Genomic DNA, 25564 nt, shown 5'->3' on the forward strand with positions numbered 1-25564 from the left:
GTCTGAGTAGCTCTAAACTGCGGTGAATATTCCCTTTAATTAATTGGCTTTTGATTTTATTTTCTCTGTTTTCCTCCATTTAGACAGTCCTCCACAATTGCCTTTATTTTTTCTTCTACTTATACTTACCTGCTAAATTGTTCATTTTCTCATAAATCTGCCTTAGGACTCCTTTTTTTCTCATGCTGAATCTTGCTTAAATTTTGATGTTAACTTTAATTTTTTTTTAAAAGAGAGTGAGAGAATTTTTTTAATATTTATTTTTTAGTTTTCGGCGGACACAATATCTTTGTTTGTATGTGGTGCTGAGGATCGAACCCGGGCCGCAGGCATACCAGGCGGGCGCGCTACCGCTCAAGCCACATCCCCAGTCCTTGATATTAACTTTAGATTCTCTATTACCTGAAATTACCTTGACCCCTAGCAGACTTCCTTTCTTTGTCCATCCGGTGGTAGTTTCTTTTGAATAGCTTCTATGAAGAACAGACTCAACTTGTACAAACCAACCCTGTGCTCTTTCCCTGGATACTCCTCCTGCTCTAGTGCTCAAAAAAAAAAAAAAAAAATTCTTACTATAATCTACATGTGTTCAACTTGAGCATCACTTTGATATTTACCCTTTAAAACTATTTCTATTCAAGTAAATAATATAAATCAGTAAAAATTTATTTTTCTATATGTCAAGTAAAATGTGGGTTGTTTATAGACTTGATTGAAAGTTATTTAAACTATTAATAAAACAAACTTCCATAATTCAAAATATTTGTGCAGGTACATATGTACATATGTACAAGAGTCATTGGAATGTAATGACTCATATATATGCAAACCATATATATATGGTTTTCAGGAAGCATGAAGCTAAACCTCAGTGAGTAGCAAGAGGTACGGAAAGTGAAAACATGAACTTACCTGAAATAGAAACTTATAAAAAGGCATGCCTATTTGTTGTGTTTCTGGCTAGTGTATTGCTCAGTGGAGTTAGAAAAAGCAATCTTAAAAGCATGCTTGTATCCTGAATTTAATAGATAGTGATTCTGTGGTGGTAGCATATTGATGAGATTCTTAATGTGGAACACACAGATTCTGGGTTCTGCATTTATCAAAAATGGGGCCTGTGACTAACACCACCCACGCTCCCTTCTACTTCATCCTCACGGGCATTCCTGGATTTGAAGCTTCCCACATATGGATCTCCATCCCCTTCTTCTGTCTCTACGCCATCTCCATCATGGGAAACACTACCATTCTTGCTGTCATCCGCATAGAGCCGTCTCTGCGCCAGCCCATGTACCTGTTCCTCTCCATGCTGGCTCTGACTGACCTGGGCCTCACACTCACCACTCTGCCCACAGTCATGCAGCTCCTCTGGTTCAACATTCAAAAAATCAGATTTGAGGCCTGCTTTGCACAGTTCTTCTTCCTCCATGGATTCTCCTTTATGGAATCTTCCGTCCTGCTGGCCATGTCCTTTGACCGTTATGTGGCCATCTGCCGCCCCCTCCACTATGCCTCCATCCTCACCAGTGAGGTCATTTGTAGAATTGGGTTAGCCATTATTTGCCGCTGTGTCCTGGCTGTTCTTCCCTCACTTTTCCTACTCAAGCGCCTGCCCTTCTGCCGCTCCCACTTACTCTCTCACTCCTACTGCCTCCACCAGGATATGATTCACCTGGTCTGTGCTGACATCCGAGTCAACGCCTGGTATGGATTTGCCCTGGTCCTGCTCATTATTGTCATGGACCCTCTGCTCATTGTACTCTCCTATGTACTCATCTTGAAAAATGTCTTGAGCACAGCCACCCGGACTGAGCGATTTCGTGCCCTCAATAACTGTCTTTCTCACTTTCTGGCTGTTCTGGTCCTTTATGTCCCCATGGTTGGTGTATCTATGACTCACCGCTTTGCCAAACATGCCTCTCCACTGGTCCATGTTATCATGGCCAATATCTACCTGCTGGCCCCACCTGTGATGAACCCTGTCATTTACAGTGCAAAGACCAAGCAGATCCGTCAGGGAATTACTCGCCTCCTATTTCAGAGGAAAATGCACTAACTGTTGAAGTTTAGATTTACAGGAGTCATTTTATTAGGTAACGTGGAGTCAGGAGCAAAGACCATTACCATCACAATTTTAAGTAGCATAGATGATAAAAGGAGCAGATGGTATATAAAAAGCTTCCATTGTAAATAAAAAGATATCACTATTGCTTCACCAGAAATTATAAGAAATAGGTTTTGTTTTTATTTTCTTTGCAGGGCTGGGGATTGAACCCAGGACTCATGCATGCCAGGCAAGTGTTCTACGCCTGAGCTACACCCCCAACCCCAATAGTTTTTTAAAAAACTCAACCTTGCACTTCACTAATCATTTGACTTAGAGAAAAGAAAAAAATTAAAATATGATTCAAAATATGAAGCCTTTCCTTCCTTCTTTGCAGTGTTAAGTATATAATAAAATAAAAAATTCTGCTTTATAAAATTTAAATTCTGATAACTATATAAAAATTCTCATCGAAGCTATAACATGTTCATATCCTTATAAGTAATTTCTAAAGCAAATATCAACGTTTAATTAACACTGGTTCTCATATAATCTCAAACTGAAATAATAAAAGACAACCTTCATAAATTAGGAGACCAAACTGAAAAAAGCAAAACATTATGGATAATGATGCTATGTGCAAAGAAAAACAAATACTAATCACCAAAAGCCAAAGAGAAAATACTCTGGGGGTTTCAGAAACTGTTAAACTAATTTCCAATACAAAGTTCACTTAAACTGAGTGGTGGAGTCAAAGATTCGCAAATGGAAACTCTTGCTTAAAGAGTGTTGAGAGCCACAGCCCAAGGGGCCCCACAAACTTTCAGACTGCCAGCTGATGATTGGCTCACAGCGGCCCCAGCAACATCTAGCTGATTGGCTCCTCTGCCTTGATGCTCATTGGAGATGCTCATTGGGCTGTTTCCCTGCCCTGCCCTTTCTGGCCACGGAGCTGCTCACTGGGGGACTTTTTTGGCTCCGCCCATGTGACCAGCCAATCAGCCTAAAGAGCAGGAGGATTGTGGGAGGTGGAGAGGCTGGTTGTTGGTGGGAGAGGCTTGTGGGAAGCCGGTGGTGGCAGTTGGGCTCTGAGGGTTTTTTCCTGAGGAGCTGTTTTGTTTGGCGTGTTTGGTTCTAAAAATAAAGTTAGTTTCTTTTGACAAGTGGCTCCTGAATTGTGCCCAGCCAGACTGCGGCAAAAGAGGATGGTAGGTGCAAGAAGGAACTCAAAGAAAGTCATCTCTGGAAGATTGCAAGAAACTTGTCAATATTTTGTGTGAATATACAGAACCAACTCAAAATGGTGGAAAATTAGCTTTGCCTTCTACACTGGTTCAAGCTGTGCTCTCATTATGGTGGATACCCTTGATGTGTCATCATGATTTGTTAATCAATGAGTTGAAAAAGTTGTTTATCATTTTTAAGCAGTTTCTTTATCTATAAAGTCTGTACAATTATGCCTCCATAAGAAGTTTTAGTAGATAGTGGATAGAAAACACACATAAACTGTCAGGCTTGCAAGAATGCTTTTGATAGAGAAACATGAAGTAAAAGGAAGGACCACCTTCATCAAAATTGTAAATACTATCAATAAAGAGTAAGGAATAAAGGGTATGAAAAAAGCTTTTGCTTTAAATTAAAAAAACACCCATTTTAGAGTATAGGCTGCTCTTAGTATTATATCCTTCTTTTAATCTCATTCTGTGATATTTTTAATTGTCTCTCTATGAATGATAGATAAATAGATAGATAGATAGATAGATACAGAGACAGAGATAAATGCCCCAACTTAAACAGAGATATAAATAGAGATGCATTTGGGGTTTTCCCTAGGAATGCCCACTAACCCACTCCTGCATCTGGGATATTTCCAATGCTACTGCTCTCTTCTCACCTCTTAATCATCATAGGTCCAGAATTATCAGTAACAAATTCAATCTAAAAATAAAGATGAACCTCAGAACTGCATATAGATTGAGAATCTTCCTAGGAATTTTAAGAATAACTTTATTCAGGTGTCCAGCATCTGTGGAAAAACAGAATGGTGAGTCTTCCAAAGCTTATCATGGAACTACCAAATGATCTAGTAATCCTACTTCTAGGCACATATAAATCAAAATTAGGGTCTTAAAGAGACTCTGCATCATCATATTTGTGAAACCATTATTCACAATAGCCAAGATATGGGAACAACCCAAGTGTCTATTAACATATGAATAGAAAAGTTTTACCTTTCAAAAGTCTATAATAAATTTCAAAATTAATGTCCCCCAACATATTGAGGTATGTCTCAGAAAATGTTCTCAAGTTCAATGGATTTTTGTAATTTGCACCAAGGCCCAATTCAACAGCATATTCAGGGAGACCTACGGAATTGAATCTGGTCACAATGTAACACACATATATAGGATGTCCTTTCATCAGCTAGCTAAAAGATTAGTTGTAGAATGTAATTTTTTTGTCAATAATTGTGACAAAAGTCACAGCAAATAGAAACCCAGTTTTGGAAATTAGATGTTTGGGCTCAGAAAGGTCAAGAGAGTTCTTATTGTTACATGGCTATTAGAAGAAACAATTGCTAGAAATCTGCTTAAGCTCTTTTTTCTTTTTTTTTTTTCATCTTTCAATCTTTTTATGATAAGGGAGTTCATTTGTTAAATTATACATATATAAGAGGAATGTATAGTCAGAATTGTGAAATAATATATATAAAATAAAACCCCATAATATTACTGAGGGAGTACACATGGTCCTGACTTGTGGCAGGAGAGTTTGGGGTAGTAAACTAGAAACAATGATGCTATACAAAAGAGATGTGCATCTGAGTTGATGAGAATTCTAGTACATTGACACTAACACCTAAGCTATACTGTCCTTTTTTAATGTCTTTTTGTACTGTCCCACCTAAGCTATTCTCTTAGGGGGCTCTTCTCCAGAATGCACGTCAATTCTGGTTCCTTTCTCCTGAATCACCACATTGAGTACTGAGTATGTTCTCTGAGTTTCCACTGCAAAATAATTATAAACTTAACGGAGGATTAAATTTGGACAGATTAATTGGTCAGGCTTATCAGCCATTCAGATTTACCTAGTCAACATGCAGCCTGATTTCAGCAGAACAAGCAAACCCATTGAAGAGGTCTAAAATCAGGGTGGCAAGGCAAGATCCCTCAGAGCAGGAATCGGACTTTGGCCTAGCTGAAGGTTCTTAGAACTGAAAGTTCAAACTTCAGCTAAGATAATATTTTCACAAAACAGGCTCATTTTTCCCCCACCAGAATCAGAATTTCTTCAAAAAAAAAAGGGCAGAAAGAAAGAAATGTGACAATGGCCTTAATATGGCACTACGTAGGAGCAGATTCCCCTGGTTATCATGGACTTTGTAGTAGCAAAGTTTCTATTATAAGAGATATAACTTAATGTTCATAAAACATTATGAGGAAACTGTTCATGTTCTCTCAGAAATACCATTTTTTTAGGGACACCTATGATTTTGGTCACAGATTCTTATTACTGGACTCATGGTACAAGTGGTCAATATTAGGAACAACTCAGATTTGAACTAGAGAAAATAAGGCTTCAGTGGAAGCATAATGCAAAGAAAGAGTAGGAGGTAAAAGGCAGAGAGAAAGTAGGCAAATAGCAGAGGGCTGACTTTCTCCCACATTCTTCTCCCCCTTAGTTTTTCAAGATGTTGTGTAACTATTTTAAACTGACTATATTTATAATATAGTCCAAAATGCATGCTGAATACCTGTGAAAACTTATGAGCAATTTTTTTTTATATCAAACTGGGAATTGTTGAGAAGGTATATAGATTTTTTTGTTCTTTATTTTAAAAAGTATATAACAAAAATTTTATGATCACTATTCCAGACAGATGTAGTTTCTTTTTATTCCAAAAATTCACTGTGTAAAGGTGGACCTAGTGAGTTAAATGAGTTGGGGGAAAATAAAACATGGTGAGGAAAACATTCTTGCTGTAGTTAGAGGGCCTAAGTGGAGAGAGGCTGAAAACCTGACACTAGTTTCTGATTAACTGGCACAGTCCTATTAACCCATTCTACACAAAGAGCTGAGCTATGTAGAAGAAAGGATGATTTCCTATTTGACCAAGTTTTCTAGAAACCACAGACAGAAGGAGGCAGGTCCAAGTAGACCTATCCTTAGAGGTTTGTGGAAGGAGAGGGGTCAGAGAGGCTTCAGGTAGCATAGGAAGGCCACTGAAGGCTTAAGGGAAGAGAGGAGAAGGGAAGAGGGGACATCTAGGGACAGTGATGCCAGACAGCAAATGTTTACCTAAAAATAGAGCATGGAATTCTGTTATGGTAAAACATGTTGCCTTTACTAGAATTCCTAGGATCTGTAGCCTGTGCATTATAAGATTGTCCACAGTTTACTTATGCCTCAGTTGAGGTCTTTTAGTCAGCTGTGCATCCTGAGAGCCTGAAGTACATAAATTCTGCAGGTGGAGACCATTGGATGATGGGTTGCTAGAAGAATCTGGCTTCTTTTATAATTGGAGGTTACATCATAGGTGTTCATCATGTCTTTCATTATTTAAACAAGGATATTTTGGGGAGTGAAAGAGAGCATTATTACTAACAATGTTGAGAAAAAAAAGTGTGAATTATGAATATCTGGGGCAAACCAGAAAGTATTTTATTTAAAGACTTGCTCCCAGGATGATCTTTCTTTATGATGGTAGGAAGGCGGTGTTCTTAAACCCTAGCTATCCCATAAAATAAAATTTTGTTTTATTTCATTTCAAATATCACAAGGTTTCAGGCCTTTACTGTTACCTTACCAGTTTTTAGGCTTCTGCTAGAACTACTAAGAGAATGAGGTGGGGAGGTAATTTCATTATTTCTGCCCTCAAGTTGTTATATCTGCTTAGAAATGAAGGGTATATAGGTGTGCCCACACAGAGACATATATATGAATAAAATGTGAGAGGTAAAGGACTTAGGAGTAATTCCTGTGATTCAGATTCAAGTCTGTTACAGTGCTTCGAATTTCTCCTTCCTATTTATCCTCAAAGTTCCTAGTGTTGTGTTTTGCCCATAGCAGAAACACAATGAAACTTTTGGATTAAAGGAGTGACTTAGATTGATTTCCTCTTGCAGGAGAATAAAATGGCAATTCCCTGTTGGATTGGCTGAGTCTTAATGCTGTAGATGATGGGATTGAGCACCGGTGGCACAAAGAGATAGATGCTAGACATTAGCGTGTGAACCACAGGTGAGGCATGCTTGGCAACTCGATGCATGACAGACACACCAATCATAGGCACATAGTACACAAGCACTGCACAGATGTGTGACACACATGTGTTGAGAGCCTTCCACCTTCCCTCCTCAGAAGCAATACCCAGCACTGCGTAAAGAATCAGCCCATATGAGACCACAATGAGCAGTGAGTCCAGCCCAAAAGTGGCCAGGACAATGGCCAAGCCCAGGATGCTGTTGAGCTTAGTATCAGCACAAGGCAGCTGGATCAGGTCTGAATGGAGGCAGTAGGAATGGGAGAGGATGTTCATGTGACAATAGGGCAGTTGCCTCAACAGGACTGGAAGTGGGGCCATGAGTGCCACACTCTTCAGTGTAATGCCTAAACCCATAGAGATGATGCGGGGCAGGGTCAGGATGGATGTATAGCGCAGTGGGTTGTAAATGGCTACAAAGCGGTCATAGCTCATGGCCAACAGCACCCCTGACTCCATGCAGGAGAAGGTGTGAATGAAAAACATCTGGGCCAGGCAGCCATCAAAGTCAACTCTGCGAGCATCAAACCAAAGAATGCCCATAACAGTAGGCAGTGTAGACACAGAGACGCCCACCTCACTGATGGCCAACATGGAGAGGAACAGGTACATGGGCTCATGAAGGGCAGAGTCTGCCTGCACTGCTGCCATGATTAGGCTGTTTCCCACAATGGCCACCATGTACATGGTAAAGAAGGGGATGGAGAACCAGCCATGTTGGGCCTCCAGTCCTGGGATGCCAGTCAGGAAGACAGATAGGCGGTCGAGGCTTCCATTGCTCTGAGTTCCCATGTCATCGACAGCAGGTATCAGTCTTCACCTGCCATTTGAAAAAACAAAACAAATTTAAAAAAAAAGAAAATTAGCTCTCACAAGTTGAAGTCATCTGCCTCAGTAGCCTACTCTAAAGGTTGAAAAATGAGATAGGAAGGGTGGGGGAAGCTGGAGTAACACACAATATCATCTCTACTCCTGCTCTCCTGAGTTCTACATTCCTAACATGTTATAGTAAAAGAGATATGTTAGACTGCCCAATTTTGTGGGAGATAACACAGCTTAAAAATGGGACACAAACTCAAATAACTCAGATCTGAGTCAGATCCATACTCAGCCAATCATAGATACGCAATTACTTTAATTTTAAAATGAAAGAAAATAGTATTATTCTCTTTATTTGAACATAAGGAAAAATTGAGAAAATTAATATACGTTCAGAGCTTATATTCATTTTCACTACAGAGATGAGAGCAAACTCTGATCTAGGCTAGAGTCATCAAAAAGAGTTGAGTTTGAGCTCTGCTGACATGGATCTGAGATGACAAAAACACCTAGGAAAGTGATAGTCTCCATGAGTCCCTGCTGAATCCTAGGGAGGGAAAAATGTTTCCAGTAAAATTGTAACTGCAGTTTCAAACTGTTTCAAAAGAGAAATATGGACTATGAAGGAAATTAACAATCCAATTATGCTAAAATACAGTGACCTTCCAGTATAAAAACAGAAAGATTATCAGAGATGTGTTCCTTTCAAAATGAGCAGATTTGACCTAGAGACCATGGAGATCAAAGACTCAGAGAGAAAAGATTCCATCTGAGACCAAGAGTCAGGGAGCAATAACTAAAAACCAATCAGGAGTTGGAAGTCACATAAAATTTAAACTAATGCAATGTGAAATAACATAATATAGCATAACACATTGAATATAACATAATATGATATATTAAATTTGTAAAATAAATTTTAAAATAGTAGATAGGAAGATGCAGTCACAATGAGCATGAAAGCTGAATTAACACCAATCAGTTTACTGTTTCACTCAACAGATTGGATGTAGGAATCACTGATTTTGTATCAGTTCTTTATCCTGTGGTCACATGCTGCTAATGTGAAATGGCTCAAACATCTAAATAATTGAACGATAACGCTTTGCTGGAAGGGATAAATGATTGAGAACTGGAGAGCCCATGGAATACAAAGAGCTATGACTATGGACACTAGCATAGTCATAGTCATAGTGTAACAAGGACAGTCAAAGAAGCTGCACTCTTATGATAGTCACTCTTCAGACACAGCTCTGCTAAAACCCCTTGCACACTCTCTCTGGGCCTCCCTCAAAACTAGAAACTTCTCTGACAAATGAAATACACTACCATGTGCCTCTTATCCACAGATTTCTCTTGGGTCAACCTTATAGATCAGTGGTTCTCAATCTTGGCTACACATTAAAATCACATGGGGAGAATGAAAAATCCCAGTGTCCAGGAAACATCTCACAAATTAAACTGGAACCTCTGGGTAAAGCATCAAATTATGAATGTTACTAAAAATTTTCTGAGATGAATTCAGTGTTGAGAACAACTCCAGACTCATTTTATGACATTCTAATCACTATAGTGACATCCTTTTAGACCACAATGAAACCTGCAAGCATTTCCTGAGTCTCCTCCACACACCTTTTATTTCAGAAAGTTTCCTCCCTAACTTCTAACTATAGTTTCACATTTCCTTGTGTTTCATCATCCATCAGATTCTTCAGAATCCTGGAGCTCCTTTAAATAAATATAGATTAACTTGTAATACTCTAAGGTGGCATCCACAGCAGTAGCCTAAATTCAGGGTTATTGCTGCACTTGCTTGAAGGTGAATCAGACCAGAGCCCAATCTTGCACGCGCTGTGAGAATCTTCACCATGACATTCTTATGCTTAGTCTGAACATTCTCAATGTCTATACTCTTATTGCTTCCTGAAACCAGTATCCTTGTCAGGTCTCACTGACTTATAGAGAACTTTCTTACCTTTGGGATAAATCTATTTTCTCTGTATTATAGATACTGTTGCAAACATGGAGGCACAATAATCTTACTCAGCTATCACTTGAATTTTGCTCTTCACAGTATCTGTGATTTTCTTGCAACACTTATCTTAATTTGTAGGCATTTATTTACATGTATATTCTTTGGTTTAACGTTTGTATCCCCTACTAGATTGCAAACTTCATCAAAGAAAGAATAATGCTGACTTTTTTCCCACTACATACCTAATAGTAACACGTGTCCAAGTGCATAGCAAATGCTTAATAAATATATAACTGGATGAATAAATAACTAAATTTATAAATAGTATCTGAACGTTTTAGTCATGGTATCCTATAATCTTCCCTTCTCCATATAACCTATCCTAAATTCCTTTAGCTTCTTCTTAAAGTTTTTGACTTTCCATTTCCCTACCACATGAGTCCTCTTGTTAGGGTGACTAATGGATAGTAAGTATAATAGGAATAAGCAGTGTAATATGTATCTTACTGCAAATTGACAACTGTTCCTAATACCATTTAAGCAGGAATAGTTTTTTTTTTCTCATCTGAACTTTTATATGAACTTTTCCTATAATATTAAAATGACATTTATGCCTCTGTCTTTCCTTTGAGACTGAGTTATTTTAATATCAGACTTGTACCTTATTTACCTCACCTCCATGGCTATTCCCATGTTTGTGACATAAAAACATTCTTTAAAAACCATTAACAAATAAAATGCATTATTATACTACTCAGGACATAACTGAAGCACATTCAGTTCTGAGTTCTGTACTCTAGATAAGAGTTAAACCAACTATGGCATAGGCAAAGGTAAGAGAAACTAAGATATAAGGAAATAAATGAAGGAACAAAGGACACTTCATTTTGAAAAGAGGGAACCATAGCAGAAATGGATGTGACAGTATGGGAGTCATATAAGGAACATTTTTCTCAAAGTCAAAGCTATGTGATAAAATAATAAGCTTCGGGATAATGAAGATATTCAGAGAAAGACAAGATAACCTTGAAAGGCCCTTTCAACTCTCCTCCTGCCTCAGGCCTGAGATTCCAGACTGTCAAATTCTCTCCTGTTCAGTGACAGAAAATCTTATCTCCAAATCTGTGTGGGAAAGACAGAGGCAAGTTTCCAATGCCTGTCATCTGAAGGTGACTCTGGAAACCCTTTTGAAAGTGGGTGGGAGACCACAAGGGCATTTGAATGCCTATTGCTTTTTCTTTTCTTTCTTTTTTAAAAATTATATATATAATTTTATGGACCTTGATTTTATTCATTTATTTACATGTGGGGCTGAGAATTAAATCCAATGTCTCACACATGCTAGGCAAGGGTTCTACCACTGAGCTGCAACCCCAGCCCCACATATTGTTTTTTCTAAAAAATGAAATTTGGGGATTTTTTGTTTGTTTGTTTTGCCTTAAACCTCTATCATAGGCTAAACATATTGTGGCAACTATTGATACACACAAGCATTGACAGAAACTCACTCAAAAATATGATCAAAGAGACTGAGAAACTCATACAGGAACCCAACAGAAATGTCAATAAAAACACACTTCTCATACACATCTGGAAAACAAAAACAGATTCAAACTCACTGGGTGGAGCTTTGTGAAGCAAGCGACTGTTGGGATGCAAGAGGGCCAGAGCTTATAACCATCCACAGTGAGCCTCAGGCAGTGAGTAGCCAGGGGAGGAGGCAGATTTAATGTCTTTGAGTCAGAGTTCCCAGAGACCAAGGCCTCCAGAGGACTCTTTGCCTGAGTGTGATGCTTCTTTGGTAATGGAAAAAGGAGGGGGTTAGATCTCCCCTGGGGAATAGCTGTTAGACCACGATGCAAGACCACTGACTCCAATTAAAATCAAATTAAAGCAAGCTTATTATTTCAACCGGCCGGGCTGCCTGTCCCATCAACATCTTGGGAGCCAAGGATAGCCCCGCAGCTTTCTTACAGCCCAGCTTTATAGCCCAAAAAGTTACACAAAGAGGAGGGGTTACAGATAACAAACCTCTGAGAAGCATAACACACAAATGTTAGTGTGTTTACATTTTTGTGGCCCCAACATCAGAATTTATGAAGGTCGTTAGAGCCTCAGAGAGGGTCATTATCTGGCCAGGGAAGGCCTGGATTTATGAGGCATCACTAAGGTTTAGGAAAGGGTTATTATCTGGTCAGGGAAAACCAGGCATGGGTGAGTTCAAGGCACAGGCAGGCATTCCAAGCAGCTTTACAACATCAACTTATGGCCAGGCCATACAGACATCCTGATATTTTTACAGAAAACAGAAATGAATCCTTCATAGCTTGTGACAAGCTGGCTTCTGATCCCAAGAGAGAATTAGGCTAGGTATATCATAGTAAGATAAGAATGTATATGAAAACACTTCCCCTGGAAGTGTCCTCCCACCACACACACACACATACACACACAAAAAAAATAAAAAATAAATAAAATAAAATTTCAATTTCTTTCTCATGATGAAGAACATGGAGAAAAAAATTTCCAATCTTCATAGTTTCACATACCTACACACAACTATCCAATCTAAAATTTAAAACTGTGTGCCCAGAATCCAAAGTGTAGGTTCCTGGATTTTGAGCATAAAACCCAGATCTCAGGTACATCCTAAAGCACAGAACCCAGAAAAAAAATTTTAGAGCTTAGATATCAGAGAACAGAGCTTGGAGCCCAGAGAAAACCCCAGAATTTAGAGTGCATGCCCTTGGCTATCCTGATCCATTTATCCCCACTGTTCCCTACTTAATTTCCACTGCCATCCCATCTCCATTGACCCTTCACCATGTTCCGCAAGCTCAGGGTCTCTTCTATGATAGACATTCCAGGGCAGCAAAGGAACACGGAGTTCAAAGTCACAAACCTAGGTTTATGTCCTGACTTTAGGAGATTCATATTCCTCTAACTTGAACTTGGAACCTAATTTGTAAAGTATATATTTCTGTCTACAGGAGATAGAGATTCAAATGAGAAGGAAGTAATAGGCTTCTTTGTTTGTTTTTAATTAATTGTAGCACACCTGATAATTAGTGGTAACTTACTTCTGCTGGAGGTCTCAATTTCAGATCCTCCAAATATGTTCTTTTCCCCAACATTTGTTCTTCCTATTAAAGATTCAATTTAACCTCTTTTAATTTCAATTTTTCATAGAATAAGGGTTTACTGAGGAAAAAATGACAGAATTTTCTCTCCCTTTTCTATCATGTGGTAGAATGTGTGTGGAGAGTCAAACAGAAGATGGGCATAGAGAAATTTCTTTTCCCCTTGTGGTGCTCTGAAGTATCAGAGCAACTTGAGAAAGAAAAAAAAAAAAACTAACTGAAATTTTTCTATTTTTCTCTCTAGTTTCTATGTACCTAGGTGGCAGCCCTAAAATCAGAGCTTGTCTAAACTTTGATGCCTGGTAGGTTGGGATGTCAGGAGTGGGGATTGGGAGGAATGGAAGGGAGTCACATCATGGGCAGTGACTGTGACATGGGTGAAGATAGTTCATCAGATTCCTCTGAAGTTGTTTCTATGTTCCACTTGCATCATCTCATAGAGATAGTAAGTTTACACTAAGTTGTAAAACACTCAGTTTCTCCAAATTTTAAGTCATTCACCTGTTAATTTAGGCAATCTTTAAAGTCCTTGCTCCCCAAGCTCCTCAATGAAAGACCTCCCTGTTGTCTAGTCAAAACTAATTGCAGCTTTCCCAAACATTCTAGGCCAGTATTCTAGGTTAAAAGTATCAGAATAAGTTAGCGAGCTTATTAAAACTCAAAATTGCTGTGTCTACCATCCAGAATTTTTGGTTTGGGAGGTTTGAGAACACTTCTCAGAATTTCTATGTCTAATAAAGTTCCAAGCAATGCCGATGATGCTGATCTGGGAGTTTTACTCTGAGAATCACCTTTCAAACTTTTGTTGACTATGTGATTGGTTTTTGTTTGTTTGTTTGTTTGTTTTTTGTTTTTTAACTCTTGCTTCCCAGCTGACATATAAGAATCTAATTACCGGGAGTTATTAGAAAGGAGAATACTATGCTTCAAAAATTTTAGTCACCCAAGGCTCTTACTAAATGCATTTAGTCAGTAGGTTGAGTATGGCCTGAGATTCTGTTTTTCCAACAAGTACCAGATATGCCAATGCTATTGTTTATTAGACTATATTTTGAGAATTATGGTTCTGTCTTCTGTCTAAATATTTCCTCTCAGGTGATTATATCTGTCCTTTACCCTGTTATCTTGAACCAAGCATTCTAAAAGCTCTCATCCTTCACAAGCTACTTCATAACACCCAAAATAGCCTACACTTATTTCCATGCAAAATAGAAGCTCTCTTTTAAATAAGAACAGCAATTCTCTGTGGCCCAAAATCTCTGTCTTTAATTTTTATTGCCTCCCTCATTTTTAGTATAGTAGAATTATTTGTGTTCAAGCCTATTTGCCCTGAAGGACTTTCATTATTCCCATATATGCCAAAAAAAAAAAATCTCAGGGTATTTGTTGTTCTTTTTTATGCTTTTCTCTTGACATGTGTATCTGTTTATTTAACAATATGCTATACTCACCCTTGTAATATCCTTAGCAACTAAGGATTCAAGAATTTTCAGAAAGTAAATTTTCTTTTAATATATTTTTTAGTTTTAGCTGGACACAACACCTTTATTTTATTCGTATGTGGTGCTGAGAATTGAACCCAGTGCCTCATGCATACTAGGCAAGTACTCTACCACTAAGCCACAACCCCAGCCCCAGACAGTGAATTTTCAATAAATAATTTTCAATATATTCATCATTGTATTGAGTTAGACATGTACTTATTCATTCTAAATGCACAACTCTCAAGAGCTTGGGTCATCTTCCCCCTTGTTTTAGCACTCCAGGTTAGTAGGCATATCATAGTCCTTCATCCAAAGGTGCTCTCTTGGGATCCTCAGCCTTCCTCAGGCCTGGGACTTATGGAAGGGCTTGAAGATCCCTCTACGGATCTCCTTGGTCTTCACACTATAGATGATGGGGTTGAGCATGGGGGGTACAAACAGGTAGACATTGGACATCATAACATGAACAACAGGCGGGGCACTTTTCCAGAAGCGGTGGATCATGGAGACTGCTATTATGGGTACGTAAAAGGCCAGCACTGCACAGATGTGTGACATGCAGGTGTTGAGTGCCTTCAGCCGCTGCTCTTGAGATGCAATAGCCAACACAGCTCTCAAGATCAATGCATAGGAAAGAAGGATGAAAACTGAGTCCACACCATAGGTGAAAATGACCACAAAGAGTCCATAGATGTTGTTAACATGGATGTCTCCACATGCCACCTTCATGAGATCTGGATGGAGGCAGTATGAGTGATGCAAGATATTGCCCTTGCAGAAAGGCAGTCGTTTCACTAGAAAGGGGAAAGGAAACAGAGTCGTGAAGCTCTTAGCAAGGAGGCCCAGGCCCATGGCCAAGATGCGGCTGTTGGTGAGCACAGTGGCATAGCGTAGTGGGTCACAAATAGCCACAAAGCGATCAAAGCTCATGGCCAACAGTATGCCTGATTCCATGAAAGAGAAAGTGTGAATGAAGAACATCTGAACCAGGCAGGCATCAAAGCCAACATAGTGGTAGTTGAAGCAGAAAGTAGCAAGCACAGTGGGAAGTGTGGAAAGGGACACTCCCAGATCATTGAGAGAGAGCATGGAGAGGAAGTAGTACATGGGCTGGTGAAGAGCAGGCTCCCGAACCACCAGAGCAAGAACACTCAGGTTGCCTACGATAGAGATCAGGTAGAGGACACAGAAAATCAGGGCAACCCAGGCTTGACCTGTCCGCATCCCAGGAATGCCTGTCAGCTGGAGCATCGCTGGCTGGAAGGGAGTGCCATTGAGGCCCAGCATGGCGGGGAAATGAGCCCAGAGGGTGTCAGGGGAGCTCCTCACTTTCCTTCTTTCAGATATCCTGTCTCCAACACAAAAGACAAGAGATTGAAAACGTGTATCTATATTCCTGCCTCCTCCATCCGACTCTGCGTTCTGTGAGGAAGAAACTGAGTTCTACACATTTCTGTACCAGCAGGGCCCAGCATGCCACATAGGCCACGGTGGAAACTCAAAGGAGTGCCCAAAACGTGGTAAGGCTACAAGGTGGGAGACGGCATGAACAAAGCCCTCTAACCTTCAACTGCAATATCTCTTCCCTTTCCAATCTACCCAGAAATTACATCTAGGAATTTGGGGAAAGTAGGAATTAAGATATACCATAAAGAGGAAACATTGCCCATGCCTTTGGGAACTCTTCAGCAGATGTTCCAAAAAATTTACAGTCATAAAATTACAGCATCAACAGCCTTCACCCACACTTCACCTCAGCCTCCCAATCCCTTGGCCACAGTGGTCATCATCAAAATCTGTTCTCTCTCTGAAACCACAAATTTTAATACCTCTCACTTTGATCATAGACTTCTATCTCACAGTTCTCTGACCTTCTCATGCTTGTACACTAGCTCTGAAGTCTCCAGGATTCTTTTGATTTGTTTTTTTTTTTTAAATCTATTTGTCTATTAAATCTTAACTTCTTCACTTCTTTCCTGACCTACTCCCCAACAGGGATTTGTTTCTTTATCTCTTTTCCTCCCTTTTATATGAACATGGTAAACCCTAACCTTTTTTTTTTAACCCTAACCTTTGATAAGGTCTATAATCAAACCTGGTGTGCAAAACTGAAGAAGCAAGTTCTTTATTGAAATAAAAAAGGAGGTAATTATTTCTTGCCACTGCTTAAATTTTAAACCTATTTACACATTGATCTAGCCTTTTCCCCAGTCTTTTGAGAAAGAGATGTCCCTCCTTCTCCAAAGACTGTCCCTTCATCTTCAAGATCCCATTTCTGGCCACCTCCTTTAGATCCCTCTTCCATTAGTCCATTGTATGATGCCTTCTATCTCCTCCTCTTTCTGCCTCTTTCCTGACAGGCAACAAGCCTGCAGGAACCATCCCATCATGAAAACTCGAACCTTCCCTCTCTAGCTGCTATTAATTCTTAGTCATATTTTTTCCAACACTGTCCTTCCTGATGCTAAGGGATCTTGTACTTACCTATTTAATGTGCCGGCTTCTGCAACAGACTTCTGAGATCCTCTATTTCAGGGATTCAATGTCATTGGCCTTTCCTTCTATTACTGCTCATATCTATAGCTTCTACACTTTCTCCCTCCCCAAAACAAATTTCTCTATGGTGATGAGTAATCTCCTTGCCGCTAAAGGTAATGAAAATATCCTCCTAATCCATGTGACTTCCCTGCTTGCATTATCAGTAATTCACCTTCCCCAAACTACCTTCTTTGTGGAAGAACACCATTTCTCCTTGATTTTCCTTGGGCCTTGGCTTTCCTATTTCTACCTTATTCACTGGATCCTCTTTCTCTGTGTTTGCCTGTAAGCAGCAACAGCCTAACACCAAGTAAAATAACCAATAGTCAGAGTGGTGAAAATTGGAAAAAAAATGTATCATTAAAGACTCCTTTTTCGTATTTATTCAAAGTATCACTGCAACTGTATTTTCATGCTACCAACTAGCTCAAAATGAAAGCTTTGTTCTAGAATTTCGGCACAATGGCTTTTTTTTTTTTCTTTGCCTTTTGCAGATTTTCCATTCTTAGCCTAACACACCTGGTAAACATGGTGAAATTGATCATGACAGGGGCTGGATAGTGATAGCAGTCACAATCCTTAAAGTATATAAACTATCAGAAGAAATTTATGTATTTTTTTAAATTTCTCTCTCTCTTCCATCTGAGAGATCAATGCACTCCTTTTGTCAGTAAGATTTCTAGTTCTTTATCCTCTATAAACTTTTCCCCCCTCCCATATTTAAGTCAATATCTCTAAGAAGTCTTTTTGGGCCCAGCCTGTCCAGATCTACCTTTTTAAAATCACCTTTACTCCCAGACGTTGTCTGAGTCCTGAAGAAATGGGAAGAACCTTGACAGCACCAAGAGATACTAAAACCTATTCCAAAAGAGAGACTTGCCCCACTGTTCTTAATGTTTGGTGTGCAAGCTGAGGTAGTCTAGACGGTAATATTTCTTTTGTGCTGCAGATTTTCCTGTCTGGAAAATGACTTGAAAACTTTTCCAAGGAGAACAATGCCCAATGCCACCCAACAACTATTGTTTTCTCTGCTTTGTCCAGGGAGTGTCAGGTAAAGCTTCTTAACTGTGACTTTTCAGTAAAAAAAAGTCAAGAAGATGGAAACACAGCATATACATGAGCCTGCACATGAATAAGTGCCTAAAAGGGCAATGAAAGTGCACATTTTTACACTTCCACACTCACTTGAACATCCACACATTCATAGAAACTGTCTCACATCCCTCCTGGTCACACATAACACCATCACACCACAGAACTCAAGAAGACTCATGACAGCTCATGGGTTAATATAATGTTTCAAATATCCATCCTCCCTTGTTTATACTCTCTCATAAACACACACACACACAAACACACACAGGGGCAGTGTCACAAATGATCACCATTAACAGACTCACAGCAATATCTCCATTAAGGATAATCCCTTGACACATAGTGGAAATCAACCTGATTGAAGACCACATTGTGGAATGACTTCAGCTCATTTGCTTCTGTGATTTTTCTCCCGGTGTACACCCAGAGCCAGGTATAGGAGATCATAATTCAAATTGTAGGTTTCTAAATGAGAAATATAAAATACCCTCAAGACAAAGTCTGATGCATGAGTTGCTTGGCCTAATGGTAGGTAGTTTGGTGTTAGGGTTTTGATTCAGATGGGAATAGGCATCATTTCTCTGTGATCCTGGACTTTGGAAGGAAATAGATTTGGCTCATGTTTGTAGAGAAAATATAAGAGGTAGAGTTTGCTTTTACTTTCAATAAAAATTCTCAAATTTTGGATAAGGCCTATATAAAGAGTCCAGGTGGACAGTCTTTGGGAAGAGCACTCACTGGAGGGAGATGCCTCTTTTCCCTGTATCTGGATGTACTGCACTGTGGATCCAGCCGCCAAAGCGGCATCAACCATTCTCCTATGACATAAATTTATGAATGTGCCAAAATCCCAAGACTCATTTTGTTCAAGAGGGAGAAAAGTGGAAATAATTGGGATGGTGGCATCAATGAACTGAGCTGAGCCATAGGAGAATCACTCCCAGGGGAATCTCAATCTTGGCCTCAGGATTTCTGATGTCATCATCCATATCCATTAACATGCCAGTCCTTCCTTGATCAGAAATACAAACACACTGCATACATCACACACAAACATACATAGTCCCAGATATGATGAGACCTCCACAGATGAACCTTAGACACATCCAGCTATGTATTCATTAACGTTCATATTGCCTCTTAATTTATATGCAAATAAGCTCCTGAAACTGCCCAATGTTCTAGTCACTAATCACATTTCTTGATATATCAAACATACACTATAGCTGACTGTGGAGCATGCCTTCTAGAGGCTGAGGCAAGAGGAGTGCAAGTTTGAGTTCAACCTCAGAAAATTAGCAAGAGTCTCAGCAACTTAGACTCTGTCTCAAAATAAAAGATTAGAAGGACTGGGGATGTAGCTCAGTAGTAAAGCACTCCTGGGGTCAATCCTTGTACCCCTGCCCCAAAAGCACCCCCTGTAATTTGTGCATACTTACATTAATTATAAAGGCTAAAAATATATTATGGACATAATTTTAGAAATAGAGACTCATACACAGACTTGAAAAATGACTAAGTATATTTCAAATATACTCCCATGAACACATAACCAAAAGTAAGTATTTCAAACACATACCTACAGTATTATTAACATATCAACAAAACGTTCAGCACATTAATACCCCCACATCTATCCACAGATAAATATTTGGAATTTGAATGCACCATATATTTTCTGCACACATACAAGCACCCATTTGGCATGTTTCTTCTGCAAGTGTTTCCTTTACTCAACCACTATACAGAATAATAAAAAATTACAAAGTGATCAATTCAACTAAAACTAAACAAACAAATGACAGAAAAACACATTAGTGAGCAATTTTAAGATGTTATCTTCAACACTGATGATTATAAAGATTAATAAAGATATGGCACCTATTCTTGCAAAGTATTGAAAAATTGATTTACACAGCAATTCAGATATGCTTCCATACCTTACCTACAAATATGTCATAAATATATTCTATAATAAATTTATGCCTGTGTCAATATTTGTATTATGTACAAATAATATTTGTGCATTGGGTGTTTAAAAAATCAAAAAATTTCCAGAAACTATTGAATTCCAATTAATTATATAAACACTGACAAGGAAGTTGTATTGATGTCACAACTTATTTTACAATGATGAGAAAAAGTAAGATGATGTATAAATGGTTAGGGATTAATAATAGATATAAGATAAAGCTATCATAATAAAAAGATTAATGATATGGGTTAAAATTTTATGATGAAAGACATATAGTATTATTCTGAAAGTATAGAGCACATTTTAAATAGCAATGAAAACATTCAATTTAATACAGGCATCTCCTTTCCTAGGTTAAACCAAACCTGAGCATATTTAATTAATATCTACCATGTTATAATATGCTACAGGCTTAATTTTGTGTACTTGGCATACTGATATCCTTTTATATGATTAAATAAAAGAGTCAAATTTCTCAGTTTCAGCTTTTTCTGTCCAAGATCAATCATTTACTTTCACCAATTGCTGAGATTCCCCCTGCCACATTCAAGTCTTATTCCAGAGACATTGGGTTCTCTCACAAAGTTCTCTCAGCACAGAGTGCAGTAACTGTTTTATTGCAGAAATAAAGTGTTATCAATAGAATATTACTCAGCCATAAATAAGAATGATCTCATGACATTTGCTAGTAAATGAATGGATCTGGAGAATATCATGCTTGGTGAAATAAGCCAGTCCCAAAAAACCAAAGGTCAAATGTTTTCACTGATATTTGGGAGCTAAACCACAATAAAAGGGAAAAGGGGAGAAAAGTTCAATAGATTAGAAAAAGGGAAATGAAAGTAAGAGAGGAAAATAGGAATAAGAAAGATAGTATAATAAATCTAACATAATTTTTTATGTACACATACGAAAATACCTACATGAACCCCACCATCATTTCTGTTCACAAGAATGGGGTCCTAAGTAGAATAAGATTTATCTAATGCTTGTGTAATCTTATCAAAATGTATTCTACTGTCATGTATAGCTAAGATGAACCTATAAAATAAAGTTTTAAAAAAGAAACAGTACATTCTACTCGAGTGAGTAAAATTTTAGAGATATAAGTAGGCTTTGATGATTTATCAGTCCTAAAGCAGCTCCAAGAGAATTAGATGCCTGGATTTAAGAGAGAAGATCATTTTATACAACAGAATCTCTACTACTCAGACCTTGACAAGTCAGAGATTTCTCTCACCATTACTGGTCTGCCATGAGTTGATGCTTGGTATGGTGCAGACTATGAAGAGGAAAGCATTTATCTTATATCAATGAATCAGTAAGAGTAAGATGAACAAATTGTGCTTCTATTCTCCCACGGTTAGGTCTGTTTATCCTCAAATCTGCTCCTTGCCCTCTGATTCCTCTCCATATCACAGGGTTCCCATCATGACTTGACAAATATTGCAATCTCCTGTACCAGATGCCTTCCAGGTGGATTTAGCAGGAGGAAGGACTGTTAGATGCAAGATGTGCCTCTCAGTTCTTGGGCTCATCTTGGACAGTGATCTCTAGCATGGTCACACCTCTCCCAGCTTCCCCTGGCTGGGCTCCCTTGACTGCAGCTGCCGTAAGCCCACCTTGGAAAGGTCAGGAGAGCTTCTGACTGCTGCATGTCTCTAGGCTGTATGGCCATCTGCTGCTCAGTTTCTCTGTTTTTTTGAAATCCGTATAAACAATTTTCAGGACTAAATTCATTCTAGTTTATTGTACTAGCTATTGTGTCATTGTCTCATGGTTTAAATACCATCTTCTATGCCTTTATTAGTGACATTGGGACTGAGGCACTTCAAACTGCATTTCTTCTTTATCAACCAGATCCCAAGATCTGTAAACAGGGGACAGAAGCTGGGCCAAAGAAGTGTCCTGTACTCTCCTGTGTACTTTTGGTTGTTATATTACCCCGGATATATTTCTTCATTCAATCACAAGTGGTTAATTTCAGCTGCATGAATTGATTCCATTTTACACCTTCTCAACATTCCCAGAAACCCAGAACAAGCCAGAGAATCCTCCCTCAAACTCTGGTCTCACAGAAGTAAGTCTCAATCATAGGTAATCTCTCTTCTAAAGTCATGAGACCCTAGAACCTCCAAAACATTGTGCATTGCTCAAAAGTAAAAGTTTCAAGCCAGGCATCGCGGTACAGACTTGTAATACCAGCTGCTCGGGAGATGAGGCAGGAAAAAAACAGCCTCAGCAACTTATCGAGGTTCTAAGCAACTTAATGAGACCCTGTCTATCAATTTTTAAAAAATACAAAAAAGGGTTGCTAATGTGGCTCTGTTGTTAAGCATTCAATCTCTAGATAAAAAAAAAAAAAAGAGTTTCAGCTTTATAGAATTCCTCTTCCAAGGTTGTATGATTTAATAATTCCAAGCCTCACTTTTGCTTCTAGTTCTCGGCTTAAAAGCTACTTCCCGAAGCTGCTATCTTCAATGACACTTTTGGATTCCCTTTTTGTCTTGTGAGCTCTCTAAAACTGGTTACTTTTTTCTTTACACTTTTTTTCCAATTGTAGGAACTGATGTAGTTTTCATGTTCTGACTGGACCACTAAACCCTGTTTGTTTGTTTTTCCTGTGTTAGATTATGACTCATGTATATGAATTCAACAGTCACTAAAAGAGATGCAAAACCAGTACATGTTAAATCTAAATGAATAAAATATAAAATTGAAAAAAGTTGTTCTTCTGTTTTGAAAGCAGGGTTGCATGAGAAGCAATTGCTGCCTTGGGGTAGAGCATTAGTGTGACAGAGGAAGGCTGTCCATTTCCTGAATGGGTTGCCTCCTAGAGAAAGTGGCATGGCACTGTGAGAGCTGGGAGAAAAAGAAAAGCCATAATGCAAAATTTGACTACTACATAAGAGTAGGCATTCTAATCTTTCTCCAGAGGCTATTTTGTTATGTGAATGTGACCAGAAAATGCAAGGAATTGAGTTTAAATCTGGGATTAAGAAGTAATTAGCCCTTTTTAATTAATACATTTAAAGAGACAATAAGAGTAAAAACAGTTACTTTCTGATTATACTTTATTTCTTGGGTTTACTTGTTGCATAAACCTGGGATCTCTTAGAAGGTGATGGCCTCCTCTCTCACAACGCCTGCCCAACTATGTCCAGATAATTGTGTTAGCTGAAGAATTATTCTGGAAAGTGCTGAGTTGATTTTCAGCTAAAAGAGTATATGGTTCATTCCTAGCAGCCATTAAAGACCTCAGGAGACTAAAACCCCACTGAATAATTTTCCAAAACAAAGTAAGCATCACTGTTCTCTCCCTGGGGCTTAGCAATAGATATAAGAGTGGCAGGCATGAATTCACTTTAGCAGATTGAAGGACATGTTGTTCTGAGGGAGAGTGCCTCTCATCTGTCTGTCTTCTGGTGAGTTCTGAAACCCTGAAGGGGTGAGTCTCCTAAAGCCTGCTTCAAGAAAGGGTTAAACTGGATAGAGGTAGGCGGAGGAGAAGTGGGAGAGCCTGGTGACAGCAGCGGCTTAGCAGAGTCAGCAGAGCAGATAGAAAGATCCCTGGACTTGGAGTTCTTGTCCTGATATTGCCACTAACTGATTGTGCTACCCTAGGAAGTTTCCTTTGCTTCTCTAGATGACACACTTGCCATCATCAAATTCTCTGTGACTCCTAGCTTCAAAAGTCAGTTTCTATAATTCATTAATATTACTGAAAATCCAGGGAGGGAAGCAGGTTTCTGTAAAGATTCATGGATTCATAAGGCATCCATGTCTCAAACTAATAGCACACACACATGGTCTAGCTTTGCACTTGCCTTATGAATAAAAAGTTCCAGAGATTAAAAGAATAGTAGTAGTAACCTCAGATGGGCCACAAATAGCTGTTTCTAGTTTTTTGCTATCTTTAATAATGATTGGAAGCTATGATTTTTTTAGACAAGTCTTTCTATATTCTCTCTCTACCTTCTTACTTTACCCTATCAAACCCTCCTAGATATTTCTTATTTGACAGGAAATTAAAAAGCAAAATAACATAAAGAGTATCAGTGCCAGAAAAGTTCTTAGAGAATGTCCAAAAAAAAAATCAAAACAATTACTTAGAAGTTCTGGGTTCCAGGAGCAAAATAAATGGAGTACAGGCTATCAGTAAACCATTTTCTTCTCTTCTATTTGCTTTAAGCCACACCCAAGGGCATCCTCCTTCTGGAAAGGTACCTGAGAAATTTCCAACATGCACACCTCTATTTTCCTTTATTTTTTCTTTTCTAATGTCTTAATAATGCCTCACAAACCTGGATGAGAGAGTAGAAAGTCCTACAGATCTTTATGTAAATTTTGCTTTTATATCATTTACTCACTACAGTTTGTAAGGCAAGCTAATACACTGAGCGTTAGTTTCTACATCTGTCAATTATTAAATGGTAAATGTGCAGTTTTCTGCAGAGTACCTGGCACATAGCATGCCCAGCACATTTACTTTCTCTTTCTCTTTTTCTTTATCATAGCCACCCAGACAACCCACGATATCAGTGGTAAGAGTACAGGAAGGAGTGTGATCCTGGGATTGTCAGGCATCTTTCTTTCAAAAGTTTCTAAAACTTAGGTCTCCAGACTCAAAATGATTTTGGCCTTATGATGAACAGAGTTCTTCTTTGAGTCTGCTTTCTTTGTTCTTATCCTCATGTTTTCTTCATTTTATCCCAGTTCTCTTCTTTGTTATATTCTGTGTACCTCATTACAAAGAATGAGATTGTAGAAATGAGACTGTGGGAGAAACAAAAGACAAGTCAGATTGGCAAGTCCTGAATCCTAAAGAATCACAGTTCTGAGGACCACAGGTGTGCAGAGACTGAGCTCTAAGAACAGAGGGTTGTAATCATTGTAAACACAAAGCAGTGGCCTCTGACTTGCTGGGAACCACAGAGCACATGAGTTCTGCACTGTGCTGGAAAGCCCAGAAATGCTCCCTGTGTTGTTCTGCACACAGTTACAGCATCTCTTGTCATTGCAGCTCCCTAAGGCTCCCAGGTTCCCCTCCTCCACCACCCCTATCAGAAGGGATTTTTTTTATATAGATTTTTTTTAAAGAGAGAGGTGAGAGAGAGAGAGACAGAATTTTTAATATTTACTTTTTAGTTTTTGGCGGACACAACATCTTTGTTTGTATGTGGTGCTGAGGATCGAACCCGGGCCGCACGCATGCCAGGCCAGCGTGCCAC

At 38.8% G+C, this 25564-nt stretch overlaps 3 protein-coding genes across 3 annotated transcripts; 1 reads left to right on the forward strand and 2 right to left on the reverse strand.

Annotated features, from left to right (window-relative positions):
• The first annotated feature begins 1096 nt into the window (after window positions 1–1096).
• Window positions 1097–2056, forward strand: Or51q1 (olfactory receptor family 51 subfamily Q member 1). The gene has a single exon (XM_076844089.2). It carries the CDS (start codon window positions 1109–1111, stop codon window positions 2054–2056), a length of 948 nt encoding a protein of 315 aa, XP_076700204.1. The 5' UTR covers window positions 1097–1108.
• A 5092-nt stretch (window positions 2057–7148) lies between these two features.
• Window positions 7149–8099, reverse strand: LOC143391389 (olfactory receptor 51I2-like). Its single transcript, XM_076844090.2, has one exon. The coding sequence runs from the start codon at window positions 8097–8099 to the stop codon at window positions 7149–7151; it is 951 nt and encodes a 316-aa protein (XP_076700205.2).
• Window positions 8100–15067: 6968 nt separating this feature from the next.
• LOC143391390 (olfactory receptor 51I1) lies at window positions 15068–16012 on the reverse strand. Its single transcript, XM_076844093.1, has one exon. It carries the CDS (start codon window positions 16010–16012, stop codon window positions 15068–15070), a length of 945 nt encoding a protein of 314 aa, XP_076700208.1.
• Between the last annotated feature and the right edge of the window lie 9552 nt (window positions 16013–25564).

Source organism: Callospermophilus lateralis, chromosome 2, assembly GCF_048772815.1.
Source record: "Callospermophilus lateralis isolate mCalLat2 chromosome 2, mCalLat2.hap1, whole genome shotgun sequence".
NCBI classification, from domain to species: Eukaryota; Metazoa; Chordata; class Mammalia; order Rodentia; family Sciuridae; genus Callospermophilus; species Callospermophilus lateralis.